This window comes from Scyliorhinus canicula, chromosome 9, assembly GCF_902713615.1.
Source record: "Scyliorhinus canicula chromosome 9, sScyCan1.1, whole genome shotgun sequence".
Lineage (NCBI taxonomy): Eukaryota > Metazoa > Chordata > Chondrichthyes > Carcharhiniformes > Scyliorhinidae > Scyliorhinus > Scyliorhinus canicula.
The window spans coordinates 34,415,640-34,432,234 of NC_052154.1; the positions used below are offsets into that span (position 1 = coordinate 34,415,640).

Consider the following 16,595-nt stretch of genomic DNA (forward strand, 5'->3'; position numbering starts at 1 on the left):
GACTAACCACTATTGTCTACAGATGTGAACATCCTGCACCTGCTTCGGAGTAAGACAACCTAGGCCTCTCCTTAAACTTTAATATCCAAGGTTTGTCGTCAGACAGAATTTAGAGCAGGTCACATGATATCCTTAATTCTTCAGGAGATACTGAGAGATTGTTTCCTCTGTCTGAGGAATCGGAAACAAGGCACCATTTCAGCATAAGGGGCCACACATTTAGGATTATAAATATGAGTTGTTGGGGTTAATGCTACCTTCAATGTTTGCCCATTCTTACTCTGGAAATCATGTTCAGGATGATTTGTTATTGCCTTCCCTCTCTTCCAGAGGCGAGGAAAAATGTCTTCACTCAAAAGATTGTGAATCTTTGGAATTCTCACACCAGAGTGTTGTGGTTGCTTCATCTTTGAATATACTGAAGGCTGGGATAGACAGATATTTGGTCTCTTGAGTAATCGAGGGACATGGGGAGAGGGTGGGAAAATGGAGTTGAAGCAGGAGATCAGTCATGATGACATTGAAAGGCGGAGCAGGTTTGGCAGGGTGTAATGTATACTCCTGTTCCTATCTCTTCTGACCTTGTGCGTTATCCAGGCAGCAACATTCATATTTCAATACCTAATATGTTGACTTAACTGAGATAGCGGTAGAGGCAATCATTTAGAGTGCATGTCTTGGTGAAAAGTTACAATATCAGGCAGTGCTCCCATTCTACTCCATCTGCTGAACACTGTGATGCCCCCTGTTGTCGACCAGCAGGTGAGTTATGGACAGCTGGGACAAAACCTTGATCGCTGTCCACGGAACCTCGCCTCAGCCAGGTAGTCAACACAATCAGCAGAGCAAAGCCAAGAGAATTGGAGAGGAACAAAGAAAAAATGGAAATAAACTTGTAAAAACTTGTGTTATACTTAGAACCACCAAGGCTGTGGCATGGAGCCCATCTCTATCAGTACTTAGCAGGTCATTAATAAATGATAGAATTTGTAGATATTTGCACATACCAGAATTGAGCTGCATTCTGCCCAGCAGCATCTTCATTTTCCTTTTCATTCCACACATTATCCAGTAACCCTGGAAGAGAGGGAAATCTCTTGAACATGATTTCCACAGTAGTTAAAGGCAGAAATTCAAGGCAGCATCAACAGCAACTGCCATTTATAAATTCTTTGATCTAGAAAAACATCCCAAGGTACCTCACAAAGTTTCAACCAGGCAATAGACACTGAGCTAAAGCAAACAGTATTAGGGGCGATGACCAAAAGCTCAGTCATAATATTAATAATAATCTTTATTAGTGCCACAAGAGAGCTTACATATCCACTGCAATAAAATTACTGTGAAAATCCCCTAGTCGTCACACTATGGCACCTGTTCGGGTACATTGAGGGAGAATTAACCCTAACAATGTCCAATTCGGGGAACAAGCATGTCTTTCGCGACTTGTGGGAGGAAACTGGAGCGCCCGAAGGAAACCCATGCAGACACGGGGAGGACATGCAGACTCCGTACAGACAGTGACCCAAAAAGCCAGGAATCGAACCCAGGTCCCTGGCGCTGTGAAGCAACATTGCTAACCACTGTGCTATCGGCCTTCAAGGAGGAGAGGGACGTGGACAGGCAGAGGGCATAGGGATAAATTCCAGAAACGGCGAATTACGAATGACCAGGGAATTTAGGCTGCACGAGAGGCGGGGAAAGACGAGGTCAGGAATGGGTTTAAACACAAGGATGAGAATTTTAAGGTGGAGGCTTTGGAGGATCAGCAGCCAGAGTGGGTCAGCCAGGAGAGGAATGGTGTGCCAGGGGGACAGTGCAGGATAGAACACATGCTGCAGGGATTTGGAGGAGCTGAGGATCATGGAGGATGCAGGGCTGGCCAGGAGAGCACTGAAATAGTCAAGACTTTGACATAACAAAGAAATGGATGAAAGTTTCAGCAACAGATCTGCTGAGACAGCATCAGGATGGATGTTGTAATGTTCACAAAGACAACAGAAGCTAAGTTCATTAACGAAGCTCACATTTATTTACACTACTTAAATTAAGCTTGATCATTTACTCCTATAATAAACAATAATTATATTAATCTACACTCTACTAACACTAGTCTCTACACTCTAATTCTAACTGTACTCTATCCTCTCTCGATCTCTCCAATGCACTCTACTCCAGCCATCACTCTCTCTCCCAGAAGCCTGAGAGTCAGTGCTTTATATAGTACTGCATCTAGCTCAATCTAGTGGTAAATTGCAAATAACATTAACTCTTTGTATACTGAACATTTCTATAATGTCACAGGAATTAAGTCTGGGAGCTCAACGTGGAGGCGAATGGGAATCAGTGGCAGAGATACAGGCCAACGGTGATGGCTTACTTCTTCCCAATAGTTAAAGAAAGATGAATTTGGACAGAATGTGTCCATGCCAAAATTCGGAGCTCATCCGAGACGGGATGCTGGATATGGAATCTGGCAGCAAAGACAGTGACAAGAGCATGACAGATACTGCAATAATAGAATTGGTGTCAGTAATAAAGGTGGAAGCTGACCCTATGTCACAACCTAGCCTTAGGAGACTCTCGAGGTACCAGTGCAGGGGGAGAGAAAGAGAAGTCATTGCTGAAGATGCTCCAGCTGTTATTCAATAGACAAAAGTGGAAATAAGTGGATGCAGGATGCTGTAATTGTAGAAGGAGCAGAGGGTGGGTGAGGATATTATTTTTCAAACTTAGATGGTGGTGTGGGTGTGAATCTGAAGCTCACTGCCTGCGAAAGACATAGACATTCATCAAGTTTGCAAAAAATACTTGAATAAGCCCTTAAAGTGCTGTAACCTACAGGGCTACAGATCAGGAGTGGAAAGTGGGATTAGGCTGGACTGCTCTTTTTTGGTTGGTACAGACACAATGGGTCGGATGGCTTCCTGCTGTGCCATCAATTTCTATAATTCTATGAACGGAAAGGAGAAACTAGAGGAATGGTCGACAATGTCAAATGCCACAGAGGGGGATGAGAAAGGATACTGTCCCACAGTCAGTCACAGAAGGTGCCATTTGTGACTTTGATCAGAGAAGACTTTTGCAGGAAAGATGCTCCCAGGAACTGGTGTATAATAACCGTGACAACAAAAGGAAGATTATTTTACTTGCAACTTTCCCTCAAGTATAATTTGAAAAGGTTCTAGCTATCAGCACAATTCTTTATCAGTAACGAGAACATAAGTAATACGCTCTCCATGGGGAGAATTGTGCGCAATGTACAATGTAAAAAAACATGGCTCTGAATGTTGAAAATAAATGTTTCGCAACAGACTATAAACTATATGGACCAGTACTTCTTTAAGGACAGCCCGCAAGGTCTTAAAAGCATTAGAACATGAATGCAAAACTCTGAACACGTTACTGAAAAGCCGAATGGAAGTTATAGAGTGAAAGAAAAAAATCTCCTAATGGAAGGTTTGGGATGGGTCACCTTGGTAAATAGAAGTTAGCCGGTTGTTTAGAAATAACCATCTGGGAGACTGGCGTGGAAGAACTCCGATTACACAACTGAATGAGGAGTGGCTGAAAGTGGCAGCTTACTCTTACCCAGTGGAGTAACAGGGATACCGAGCATTTGAAAGGACAGGAGCTGAAATTTGCAAGAGCCTCCAAATTTTGGCATGGTCACTTTCTGTCCCATATTCAACTTTCTTTTTAATGCAATTTCCAAATAAGCAGGCAAGTTAGACATTTCACGAACAGTTAATTGCAACCATAGAGATAAAATACTTTACACCAACAATAACAACACTCATTTAATTGCTGTCTGTTCTAAAATCATAATGTGTGTATATGGATAATGAACTTTACTTACATGGAATCATTCTGTCCAACACTGCAAAACAGATCTGTTAGTAAGGAGGAGAGAAAATGACCATTTCAGTAAAGCAGTTTCATTTCAAGGTATAAACCGTTCCAAAGATATGCTGCTATCTTAGGGAAAACATTATTCGTCAATATGATTTTTATCCTGTGACATGATTAAGTTTCAGTGCAGGAAAAGATAAATAGGATTCAACTTCAGTAGTCTTAATCTTGAGAAGTGAAGGATTGATAGTCCAGAGATTACTGCACTATTTCAAGAATACCAAAGTGATTTATGTTTGAAGTTCGTAATGAGGCACAAATGCTTTCATTTAAAATACCTACAACAAAATAACAACAGTTTACCATTACCATTATTTAAAAGTCAACTGGAAGGCTATATTTTTCTTTAACATAGGACATATGAGCAGGAGTACACCATGGAGCCCCTCCAGGCTGCTCTGATGTTCAATAAGATTATGGCTGACCTTCTGCATCAGGCATCCCCCCCCCCCCCCCCCACACCCCCACTCCTCACCCCTGCCATCAACACCCTTAACGTTTATTGTGAAATACTTAAGATCTAAAATCTAAATATATTTATTATTTTTGTTTTACTTAATGTGAAACTTTTATGCTGGAGTGAATGGCTCCTGTCACGGGGTAAAACCAGCAGCATACTCATGCATAGAAAGATCCCAATACAGAAAATCAGATGGATTACCGGATAAAATATGTTTCTATGCTCTCAGTTCACTTCCCACTGAAAATGGTGTTTTTGTTTTAATGAAAGAGCTCAAGTTCCATTGTTGTCTGCACCTCACATGAGTTAATGGACCCGAGACTCAGACCCAGAATCATCAGTTCCCAGTGCCGTACGCAGCGGGAGGTTTATCTGCCACCTGTGCCACACTTGTGCTGTGAGCAGCTGCCATGGGCAGGCAGGGAGCAGCTGCATAAAGACCGAAAGGTGAAGTCAGCCAAATATTCCCCAACGGCCTTTCATTAATTCTCAGCACATTATCAACAATGAATACGATATCTATTGCTTATCCAATTTAAACATGGTGGGCAGGAGAAACAGAACTCACTGCTAGCCGTCCCTCCTGGATCAAGGGGAGGAGAGGTGGTGGGGCTCCATTCCCCCAACATCTGGGGTTTGTGGCGATGACATATATAAACTTATGTTTTTTATACTGCTCAACATCTGGCTACTGAATAGCTTCTAAAAGGAGGTAAAAGGCATGAGAATACTTCATACTGTAACATAGTCTTTACTTTTGATGTTCATAACATTGTATAAATTGTTCAACTGTAGATCCCCTAGTTTATGCTGCTGTGCAAACTACAGTTTTCAGGAATGCAAGTATTTAGTCTGTAGTTAATCATTTGAGGCATATTTTCAGAATAGCAATGAAGAATGGGTTTCAACAACATCCTAAACCAGAAGAGGGAAATGGTTTATACATTTGTTACAACTGTGAGATTTATAAGATTGTTATGTTTTAGGATTGCATCGTTTGGTTTATAGGATTACTATATTTTGGCATTGTCGGGTAGATGAAAGGGGCCATGTGGCCTGTGCTGGAGTCTGGCTGACAGTAAGCCCAGGAGGTTTAATTGTTAGAGATCTGAGGAAGATGCAAATTGTTTTATTGAGGGAGGTGCAAGGTAATAAAGCAATTACAGCAGTTTCTAAAACTACAATGGGTAGAATCAGAGTCTCCTATATTCCCTGAAAGGTGCTCTAGGCATTAAGTAATTAGGTTGTGCTGTAAACTATTCCTTTACTTCTAACATTAAAGGACGTTGAGATCTTGGATAACTGATTAACAGTTCTACTTGGATACAAAGTTGTTTTCTGTTGCCATGGGGAAGAGGATAGCGGAAGCCATTTTGAGATCAGGTTATAGGCTTCCCTTTAAACCCAGGCATATCACAGACAGACAGTAAGTTGCAGGTTTCTCTTGTGTGGTGGGTAGCTAACTGAGATAGATAAATAGATAGAACAAACTAGACCTGCACTTTAAGCAAAGAAAACGCTGACTCTGTTGTTCACCGTACAGAATGTGGATGAGAGTTCACACTTAGATTGAATACCTAGTTCATGAGGAGTTAAAGGATGCTGGAAAACCTGCCTACCTTGAAGCTAGAGAAAGAAGCCTACAGTGTAACATTCACAGTGAAAGGCATTTCTGGGATTTGAGGTTACCTGGCTGGGAAAGGAAGAAAGAAGCAAGCCGCTGGAACCTGGGAACAGCTGGAAACTGTTTGCTAATTCAGCAGAGAGTGAAATGTATAAAATGTAAAAAGGAACTGTTTATTTCTCAAGTTCAAAGTATAAGTTGCCTTCAAAAGAAAATAGTGTCAATAGTACCATTTGAAACAATAAAAGTTTGAAAATGTGAAACCTTGGCATTTTAGTCTTTCAGCTGTTAATTGAAAGTTTAAATTTCTCTTTAAAAATATCGATCTCGACAGAGATCGTAACATGTTCATTTAAAGGTCAATAGTATGACGAAGCATTAAACACATCCGTTTTAGAAGAGTGTACTTTGAAAAGATTTGGCCGTAGGCATGTTCCTGGAAGTTTACAAAGTTAACAACATGTTAGCAGATGCACTCTGCACATCTATTGAGTTCAATACTATTCACGTTTTGGATATAAAAGGCTATGATTTCACAAACACAGCAGACCTCTATTAGTGATGCTGGGTCTGGAAGCTGTCGCATCTTGAATCACCCTCACCTGTGGAAAGTGCCGCAACTTAGGATCTGACTCCACAACATTTAGTTCCTGAAATCCATTTGTTACTAACACAGTCACAATATCTGAAAAAACAACATGATATTTAGTAACCACAATGGCAACACAGGCAATCAAAATTATCTTTCACCATGAGTGCCACCCTCAGAGTGGCAATCAGCATCGAAATGCCACTCCGTACCCACTTGCTTGCGCCAAATTTCTCTGTGCCTGTCTCACCCGAACAGGCAGTGTGCAGCATCTCCCAGGGCCAAGCTTCCACGTCTAACAGAGTCAGAGTGAAGGAGGACACACACCCCTTTTTACTGCACTAGCCACTGTAAAACAGGTAAGTTTAAAAGGTCCAAAAGAAAATGACAGGCCATGGAAAAGGTAAGTGTTCAAGTTAAGTGGAGACAATTGCAGGGGGTGGGGGTCCATGTCGGGTCTTGGATGAGAGTTGGGTCCGCAGGTGGGGAGGGGGGTCCCGTGGGGAGTCAGGGGATGTGGGGAATGCCACTGGGGAAACCTGATACCCTGGAGGATGGTTCTTCAGTGTGGGCACACTGGCAATCACCAATGAAACGTCTTGGTTGATCTGCCAAGAGATCTTTTCTCAGGGTGGATGAAGGTGCCTTTCTCAGGGTGGATGAAGGACAGCACGGTAGCATAGCGGTTAGCACAATTGCTTCTCAGCTCCAGGGTCCCAGTTTCGATTCCGGCTTGGGTCACTGTCTGTGTGGAGTCAGCACGTTCTCCCCGTGTCTGCATGGGTTTCCTCCGGGTGCTCCGGTTTCCTCCCACAGTCCAAAGATGTGCTGGTTAAGTGGACTGGCCATGCTAAATTGCCCTTAGTGTCCAAAATTGCCCTTAGTGTTAGGTGGGGTTACTGGGTTATGGGGATAGGGTGGAAGGGTGGGATTGGGGAGGGTGCTCTTTCCAAGAGCTGGTGCAGAGTCGATGGGCCGAATGGCCTCCTTCTGCACTGTAAATTCGATGAAATTGTCCAGAAATCAGGCCACATTTGGTAAACTCATCACCCAAGGAAACCGTAATGAAGTGGGTTAAACTCATATCTATTAGCCATCCAATACTACTGAGTCAAAGGGCCAAGAGCTTCTTCGAACACAGTTGTACAGAAATGCACTTCCATTTTGCAGCAGATTTCGCAATGAGAACTAACACAAAGGGTGGCCGCATGTTTACCAAAGCTGAAATGCTAACACTGGCATTAAACAAGCATAAAAGGTAAACTCCTGTGTGTTTGTCATTTGCATGAGCCTTGCTATGTAAATGAGCAGCAGAGGCTTTGGCAGATACATCTGAGGTAGAACAATTGAGGTATTGTTGTAGAACCAAAGTAGACTAATTGTGCACCAATTTCCTCAGAAAATGGCACAATTCCATTCTTTTGCCATAATAACGAAAAGTTCAAGGACATTTTGTGCCAATGATTAAGGAGCTGTCTTAATTCTTGAATCACTTTATGAGCAAAATGCATTGTTTCATCTAATTCAATCTTCGAACATTATATATTTATTTCTATCAATAAGTGAAGATAGCACAAAAAATATTTTTCTGAAAATGAATAAATGTTTCCAACGATGCTTGTACTGTTCAAAGTAGAGGTGTAACTATATAGCCAAAGATACTTAAAGAACAAAGAACAATACAGCACAGGAACAGGCCCTTCGGCTCTCCAAGCCTGTACGGGTCATGATACCATCCTTGACCAAATCCCTCAGCACTTCCTTGTGCCGTATCCCTCTAAAGAACGAAAAGTTGTGTTCAGCTGTATCAAATGTGCAAAATTTCAAAGGACTGGAACAGAGATTTACCGGAAGCAACATTTTCATAAGGTCACACTCTTGGAGCATTAGCACAATGTGAAATGATGATTCTTTTTTGGTTTCCTCGTTATAGAATGTCAGCTCCCACCACAGTCAGTGCTCCTGGAAACATGACATGACTGACTTGAGTGGATAAGAGTGTGGTAACAAAAATGCTGACAATAGTCAATAGGCAGAGACACACAAAAGTGAACACAAATGATTTAAAAACCTGCCTAATAAAGTTAATGGTCCTTAAGTTGGCCAACTTCATTTCAGTACAGAATTATTTTTTCACTTTATCTAATTTAGCAGATTGGGCATTTTGAAGATACTGTTTTAGTATTTCAACCATTCTTCATACCTGATAATATCTGCCTCTGTATTTCTTCATGCTGGTGGTGATCTTCAGTCCCCAAACAAAGGAGACCGAGATCATTGAAGAGCCAACTTGTCACAGCAGTCGCATCAGGGTTACTGTTCACAGAGCAGAAAATCAGGGCTTCTTCTCTTACTATCAGCTCACAAGTGTGGTTTTCAACATCAGGCTACAAAGTTTACACTCCCTACGAACTTTGAATAAAAGGACCCTCCACAATTATTTTGACACTATAAGATTTTACAATAGTTTTGTTAAAAGAAAACAGAAGAAATTTCTGGGGCGTATCATCATGACAGTCCATTGTTCTCCTCTACCATGGCTAAATCTCTGCCATGTCATTTCCTCAATTTCAGGTATCGCTGTTTGCTTCTCATTGCTCCGGCCTGCCTGTTGCTACTTCTGGATTACAGGGCTGCCATTGGTTTAAGTGGAAAAGCTGAGGCCAAGAGTCAGGGACAAAGTGGGGTCTCTTTGGAGTAGAGTCCTAATATTGGTATCACAAAGATTACAGCAGAAACACTTTTTTGAAAAAAAACTTGATTCTTTCTATAGCCCCACCTGAAAACAATCTGCATGACCTCACAAGACAATCAGTCACTCAGCAATGCTATCATTCATTGATAATGGGATACAGAACACTATTTATTTCTTTAATGGACATACCTCACTATCAGCTCTTCAAGGCTCACAATGTTCTCCTTGTGCAAATGCCAAACAATCTCCAGAGTCGGTTGTTCCTATGTCAAAGAAAAACTGTATGGTCTCTATCAGCAGCAGACATCAGAACACAGCACTTAGCAAGAGAATCTAAAATGTATACAGTATCAGGTAAACCATCAACTAGAACATAAATCAACGGTAGTAACAAAGAACTTGTCATTTAAAAAAACTCTAACTTTAATAAGGACATGGGGAGTCCACACCAAGTAAAAATAAGAACAAGGTTTTATTTACAAACAATATATATTCACTTTCCGGTCGACCCCTACCGGGTTCCTGATTGATCGTTACCTCACTGGTTGACCTTATATACACTGGGTAATTAGGATACCCTGCAGGGGAGCTCACACTCCGCAAGGGAGAACAAACATTCCCACCCGTACGTCTAGTGCGGGATGTTACATTAACCCACTGGCAAAAAATATAGCTTTAAAACCTGCATTTCTCAACACAAATTAACATGGAGCTTGTTGTTCAGAGGAAGCATCACAATAGGTGGGAATACATCATAGAAGGGAAGACAGATTTACTTCAGTCCACTGTATGTTTTAATTAAACACCAATTACCAGCAGAAAGCAAGCACACATACCAAACAAAACCACTATTAAATCAGATGTCCGACCAGCATAACTGCATTTTATTTCATGCACAGCAACCCTTTGATCACAGAACATATTGTGCAATTCTACAAAATTGCTACTGTATTCAATCTTGAGGTACTTACTCTAGCTGCTCAATGCTACTATAATTGGCTTAGTAGCTTGCGCTACCACTAGCTAGCTCCCAAAGCTACACCATGCGATAATAACCCCAGCCAAAAATAGGATTCTCAGCCATAGAAATATTGTCAGTCTGCTGTTTTTTCCACAGGGGGAAGCCTTCTGAAGGCGAGAAAAGTGTGATGAATATTTTTCATTCTAAAAATTGTAATGCTTAGACATGTTATAGAATCTCTTGTCCTTAAAAGAGCATTTTAGAAATGTGACAGGACTACATTATATAGAATTCGATGAAATGAAACTCACAGCACCACAAACAACTGAATATCTAAATATCATCAGTTTGTACAAGACAGTGCTGTTTCATATCCCAGTTCTTCTGTCAAAACAGAAAGCCCCAAGTATTGAGGGTTTTTGAATTAAATATTGAGTTGGAGGAAATTGTGGATTTTAAGCTCATAGTCTACTAACCACAATGAATTACTATCTGTATTTATTACTTTTAACAGGCAAGGAAGTGCAATGATGGCTGAACAAGAAGGACACCTTGCACACCAACTGGACACAGAATCACTGCTCACTCAGGCTGGTGTGCAATATCACAAAGAAATAAATGCTTCACCCAATTGTTAAGAGTTGTGAGGTTTAGAAGATTTTAGTTCTGGACTACAGCTTTAAATTTAGGGTAAATGAAGGGGGTCATGTGACCTGTTCTAAAGTCTGCCAGACAGTAAGCTTGGGTGGGTGATTTGATCATTAAAGATCAAAGGAAAGCTTAGATTGTTTTGCCGAGAAGATGGTGCAAGGTATTCACACTTGGAAATAATAGCAACATTTTCTGAGTTTACCATAAATAGATTAAATCTGCCAATTCCCAGAAAGATGTTGTTGACATCAAGTTGTAACAGTTTTACTGTAAACCGTCCAATTATTTTGAAGATGAATTGGGGTTGAGGTTAAGAATAGCTCATTAGCATTTCCACTTTGATGCAATGGGTGCGATCTAGCGGCCTTGTCACGCCTGGCTCGGGATGCGACGAGGCCGGTAAATCTCGCGAGAGACCTGTCGTGAGGTTTACCAGCCTCACCGCGCCTCGCGAGATCTAATGAAAAAATGAAAATCGCTTATTGTCACGAGTAGGCTTCAATGAAGTTACTGTGAAAAGCCCCTAGTCGCCACATTCCGGCGCCTGTCCGGGGAGGCTGGTACGGGAATCGAACCGTGCTGCTGGCCTGCTTTAAAAGCCAGCAATTTAGCCGAGTGAGCTAAACCAGCCCCTGGTCAGGATCCAGATTTGCATATTCAAGTGACTGGTTAGTCTCACTTGAATATGTCTACATCTGATCTATCCAGCGCCCGGGATCTAACGGCCTCGTCTCAGAGACCCCGAGTGAGCACCATTTAGCACTGGTTTCACAAATGTGGACCAGATGTACTGGCACTTGGGGGAGTCCCCCTGGTGATTGGGAGTCCCTAGATGGTCTAGCTCTGTGCAGGGTGGTACGCCGATGCCACCATGGCACTGCCAGCCTGGCAACCTGGCCATGCATCGAAGTGCAACCCTGACAATGCCAGGGTTCTCAGATGGCACTGCCAGGCTGGTAGGGGTACTACCAGGTGGCAAGTCGTCCATGCTGGGGATCAGGTCTAGGGTGCCGTGCCCTTATGAGGCTGGGTGCAGGGGGGGGGTGGGGGGCTCGATGATCTCCTAATTTGGGCTGAGCTCGTTAGTGCAGGAAGTAAGCCGAAGTGCAGCCGCGGCAGGGTGTTCCTCACCATGACCCAGAAATGAAGCAGAGTCCCATTTAATAACAGGGTCATACTTGCCGCTGCCAACACCAGGAAACACCGGGCTAATCGCGCCCAACACGGGACTCTTTTTCATTTCCGTTAAATTGCGCCCAATGTTTTACATTGCCATGGGGAAAAGGGCAGAGAGCCTTTTATAAGATCAGGTTACTAGCTTCCCCGCAAATAAGTGAATATCAGACAGACATTAGAGGTTCTGGATGATCAGCGGAGAGAAGAGGCTGCATAGTTTTGTGAGCAGCCACAATCGATGGTCGATTTAAAGAACTCTCTGTCAGACAGACACTTTAGCTACAGAGGTGCAATTGAAGCATCATAATAATAAGATCATAATTCATTCCAGCCATGGATATTGTTTACCTGAAGTTGGGCCAATGGAATTTTGTTTATACAAAGAAGGTTCCCTGGGGAGTAGATAATTGAGACATTGTGTTTGGCCTTAGTAAGATGATGTAGTTAATAGGAGGAGCCAGGGGTGAAGCAGTCAGGTATTGAGTTTCAGGGTTTCCGTTCAGTTTTAATCGGTCTGTGAACAGACTAATAATTTTGTTATAAAGATTTTGCCTGTCAACTGAACAGTAGTTCTGAAAAGGCAGTCAGGTTGTAGAAACCGACTATTTCCTGATACACCTGATAGGTAAAAGATAGCTATTTAGCGTAAATATTAAGCCCCAGTCTTTAAATACCCATTTTACATTCATTCATAACCTCAGACCATCTCAAAACATACAGAGACACAAAACAGCATGAAACAGCACCCTTCCATTAGAGATTAAAACAACGCTTTCACTGGGCATAGATGAGAAAGCCATTGTTCTAACAAATACATCTGCAAGACAGTTTGACACTATACTTGTGCTGGACCATTTATCAGATCAAGGACATAGCAACACCATAGCAATGGCATAGTATTATGAAGGCACCATTGTTCACAATACAGATAACAGCTAAGTCAGCAGAAGACCAGTTTAAGCTGGTCGTGATAACAGCACAGAATCGCATTTCATAACATGTACAAGTATTCAAACATGAAACATTTAAAACTAATGTTGCACATTGAAGATTGACAGCTAACCGTCAAATCAAAATCATTTGATTCTAACCCAAACCAATTAGGATTACATAGGGGTGTAGATAAATGGCTAAAGACTGATTATGATTTTGTATAACCGTGAGGGTCCGTACGGCCATCTTTATTCCGGAATCATCCTATACTTTGATCTAAATATTTTTCATATTTTCACTTTTCCACTCTAACTCTTGAAGTAAATGCAAGCTATTTTGCTGTAAGCAAGAAACCATTTCTGTATTATTTTAAAAGTTAAAATGTGTACAAGTTGCTTCTCTTTAAGTCCTTTTTGCTAGCCGGATTTATTAGAGAATAAGGTTTAAGTGACTCCAATTGTAATCAAATAGAGGCAATAAACGATTCTTATTTGCACCGGAGAGGTTTTAACTCAAATTTCTACTGAATTTTAGTGTTCGCAAGTGCCACTAAATCCGCATTGCAGGTCTCTACAACTGGCGTAGTTCGGCAAAAGGGGAGGAGCGCTGAGACAAAATCGGCAAGATTCTATAGCTGGTTCCTGAAGGGTCTCTCTTTCCCAAAGTGGTTCATTCAAGACATAATCTTTTCAGCAAGTATTCCCGAGTCTGCTAACTGTATTTAAAAGTGGATTTTGACCTGAGATGGGGTTTGTTGGAGTGGAGATAAAAGGTAGCAATTAGGATGTAATATTTAATTGTTATCGTTAAGAATTGTTTTATAGGTAATTGTAAGCTATTTTCTTGTATGATGTTAAAGTTATTTTAATCCTGTGTTAGTAATAAAGTTTGTTTTGTTTTAATATACCATAGACCTATTTGTATGTGCAATCAGTCCTGGAGCGAAGGATCCTTTCATCACAGTCTTACAAATTAAATTACATTAAATATGGGGTTTCTGTCCAGTATCCGAGCAACTACTGGGGTCTGGTCCAGGATCGTAATAATCCATTTATAGGAAATCTTAACACATTATGAAATCTTTCATGAAATGATCATTAAAAATCTGTTGCACTATTATGCTAATATGTGCCAAGAGTACAAAATGGAGTTTAGCCTGGATAAAATACAGTTGGATAAATTTAATACTGTTCATACAATTAGATTTGTGATGTTTGGAGGATTTTAGGAGCTTTAGCTTCTAAATATTGGGACAAGGTAAGAGCTAAAAGCCTGGGGGTTTAGTGAGTGGCTGCAGTGATCATGGTTTTAAGAAGGATTTTGTTTTCTTCTAGGGAATAGCAGGTGAAATTGACAAAAGATTGCGTTTTTCAGTCTAGGTCAGGCATTGTCAAACTCGGGATCGCGACCCGCGGGTGGGTCGCGGGCGGGTGTCTGGAGGGTCTTGGAGCCGTCCGTCGCGGCGCTCCTTATCGCGAAATCCGTGTGCAACAGCCGCAGCAGCCGGCTTTTAATAATGCCGGCTGCGAGTGGCCTTCAAAATGGCCAGAAACAGATAAACAAAAATTTGGCCGCACTGCACGTGCGTGCCCGGTCATCGGTGCGCATGCGCAGTGCGGCCGCATTTTTTTTATATGGTCGCAGCCTTTTTTTTTCAAGTTCGGGAGACCAAAGGGACAAAGGGGCCATTGGGGCCAAAGGGACCCAAAACCATTTCCTCCATTTTTGTCAGCAACAAACAAGGTAAGAGAAAATGGTGGGACGCGCAGGTCGGCGGGCATGTGTCACAAAGGTCGGCCTGCATTGGTTGCGAAGGTCGGCCGGCGTGGGTCGCGAAGTTCGGCCGGCGTGGGTCGCGAAGGTCGGCCGGCGTGGGTCGCAAAGGTCGGCCGGTGTGGGTCGCGAAGGTCGGCCGGCGTGGGTCGCACAGGTGGGCCGGCGTGGGTGGTGAAGGTCGGCCGGCATTGGTCGCGCAGGTGGGCCGGCGTGGGTGGCGAAGGTCGGCCAGCGTGGGTCGCAAAGGTCGGCCGGGTTGGGTCGCGAAGGTTGGCCGGTTGGTAAAAATGGGTCCCCGGAAAAAAAGTTTGTAAAACACTGGTCTAGACTATGGACTGTTATTGGACTGGGGAGGTCCCGAGGGAGTTAAAGTGCTTTTGCAGCCTGCAGAAATAATTGTGCCACCGTGTCGCCCCTATAAATCTGTTTTATAAAACAACGATTACTCAATGCCCTGCTAATTTCAAGGTGGATTGAGAGCTGCTTTTTTTCTTGTTGTTTGATGAGAAATTGTATAGTTGTGTCCAGGAGGTAATTATAAGCTGTTATTTCGGGGTGTGAAGTTGAGAAGTTTAATGTTGCAGTTATATTAAAGTTGTGTTTTAAAAATAACAGAGCCCTATTTTTACATGCAATCGCACCTGGAGCTAATCATTCTTTCCACACAGTTTTAAAATAAACTAAAATATTGGAGTTTTGGTCCAGTATCCTAACCACTGTTGGGGTCTGGTTTCTATTGCAATCTAAGTAAATTATCACAGGTTCACGACAAACACTTGCTCTCAACAGAGTTTTCAGAGGCTAGAGTCACAGTATAAAGATGAGCCAGTTTACAGTGCAGACTTTGTTTGCACTGAGTGCTGAATTTGGGTGCATTTAAGTGCTATATTGAGAGTTTGGTGACTGAGGGAGATAGGTGAGGAGGGAGCAAAGTGCTCCTTTCATTTCATTTCCTACATTTCCTCAATGTGCATGAAGGAAGACCGGAGTTTACAGAGAGTGCAGCTGACTGGGAGTAGAGTCGGAGGGCGGAGTTCTAATTGGTCCACAGGGCAGCTACATTCTGTAAGGTAAGAGTTGTTTGTTTTTGGGTTTTTTTTATTTTTTAAATTTTAGTTTTTGTTTGTTTTGTTTTTTGGGGGCAGCAAGCTATCATTCTTTCTTTTCGCAGAATCATGAATTTTCAAGGGTTCACTTGGGAGAGTAGCAGCAGTATATATATATATATATTTTTCTTTTAAGGGGCCTAACGGGTGTTTAATCTTTCTTTTTTTTTTCCTTTAAATCTCTTTGTGAATTCAGATCAGAGGGGATGGAGGCTAGGACAGTTGCATGCTCCTCCTGTAGGATGTGGGTGTGAGGGATCCCACCGGTGTCCCCGCTGACTATACCTGCGGGAAGTGCACCCAACTCCAGCTCCTCAGAGACCACGTTAGAGAACTGGATGAACTTGGATCATCCGGGAGGCAGAGGGGGTGATAGAGAAGAGTTACAGGGAGATAGCCACACCCAAGGTACAGGACAAGAGCAGCTGGGTTATAGTCAGGGGAAAGAAAACGAACGGGCTGACAGTGCAGGGATCCCTCGTAGCCGTTCCCCTTCAAAACAAGTATACCGTTTTGGATGCTGTTGGGGGGATGACCTACCGGGGGAAGGCCCTAGCGGCCAAGTCTTTGGCACTGAGTCTGGCACCAATATCCTAGGTGGGAGGTTTGCTAGAGCTCTTCGGGAGTGAAGAGTGGGCAATGAAGTGGCAAATGAAATGCAATGTGGTAAAGTGTGAGGTTATGCACTTTGGAAGGAAGAATCTAGGCATAG

The 16,595-nt window shown here is 42.5% G+C and overlaps 1 protein-coding gene across 4 annotated transcripts in view; it reads right to left on the reverse strand.

Moving 5' to 3' along the window:
- Positions 1-16,595, reverse strand: part of LOC119971234 (Fanconi anemia group A protein-like) — a 136,134-nt gene that overhangs the window by 99,585 nt on the left and 19,954 nt on the right. For all 4 annotated transcript variants that reach the window (XM_038806494.1, XM_038806495.1, XM_038806492.1 and 1 more), the window contains 5 exons: positions 9,470-9,543; positions 8,789-8,901; positions 6,599-6,681; positions 3,860-3,893; positions 1,008-1,077 (listed from right to left, as the gene is read on the reverse strand). In XM_038806494.1, coding sequence (XP_038662422.1) covers positions 1,008-1,077; positions 3,860-3,893; positions 6,599-6,681; positions 8,789-8,901; positions 9,470-9,543 — 374 coding nt within the window. The remainder of the gene's footprint in view (positions 1-1,007; positions 1,078-3,859; positions 3,894-6,598; positions 6,682-8,788; positions 8,902-9,469; positions 9,544-16,595) is intronic.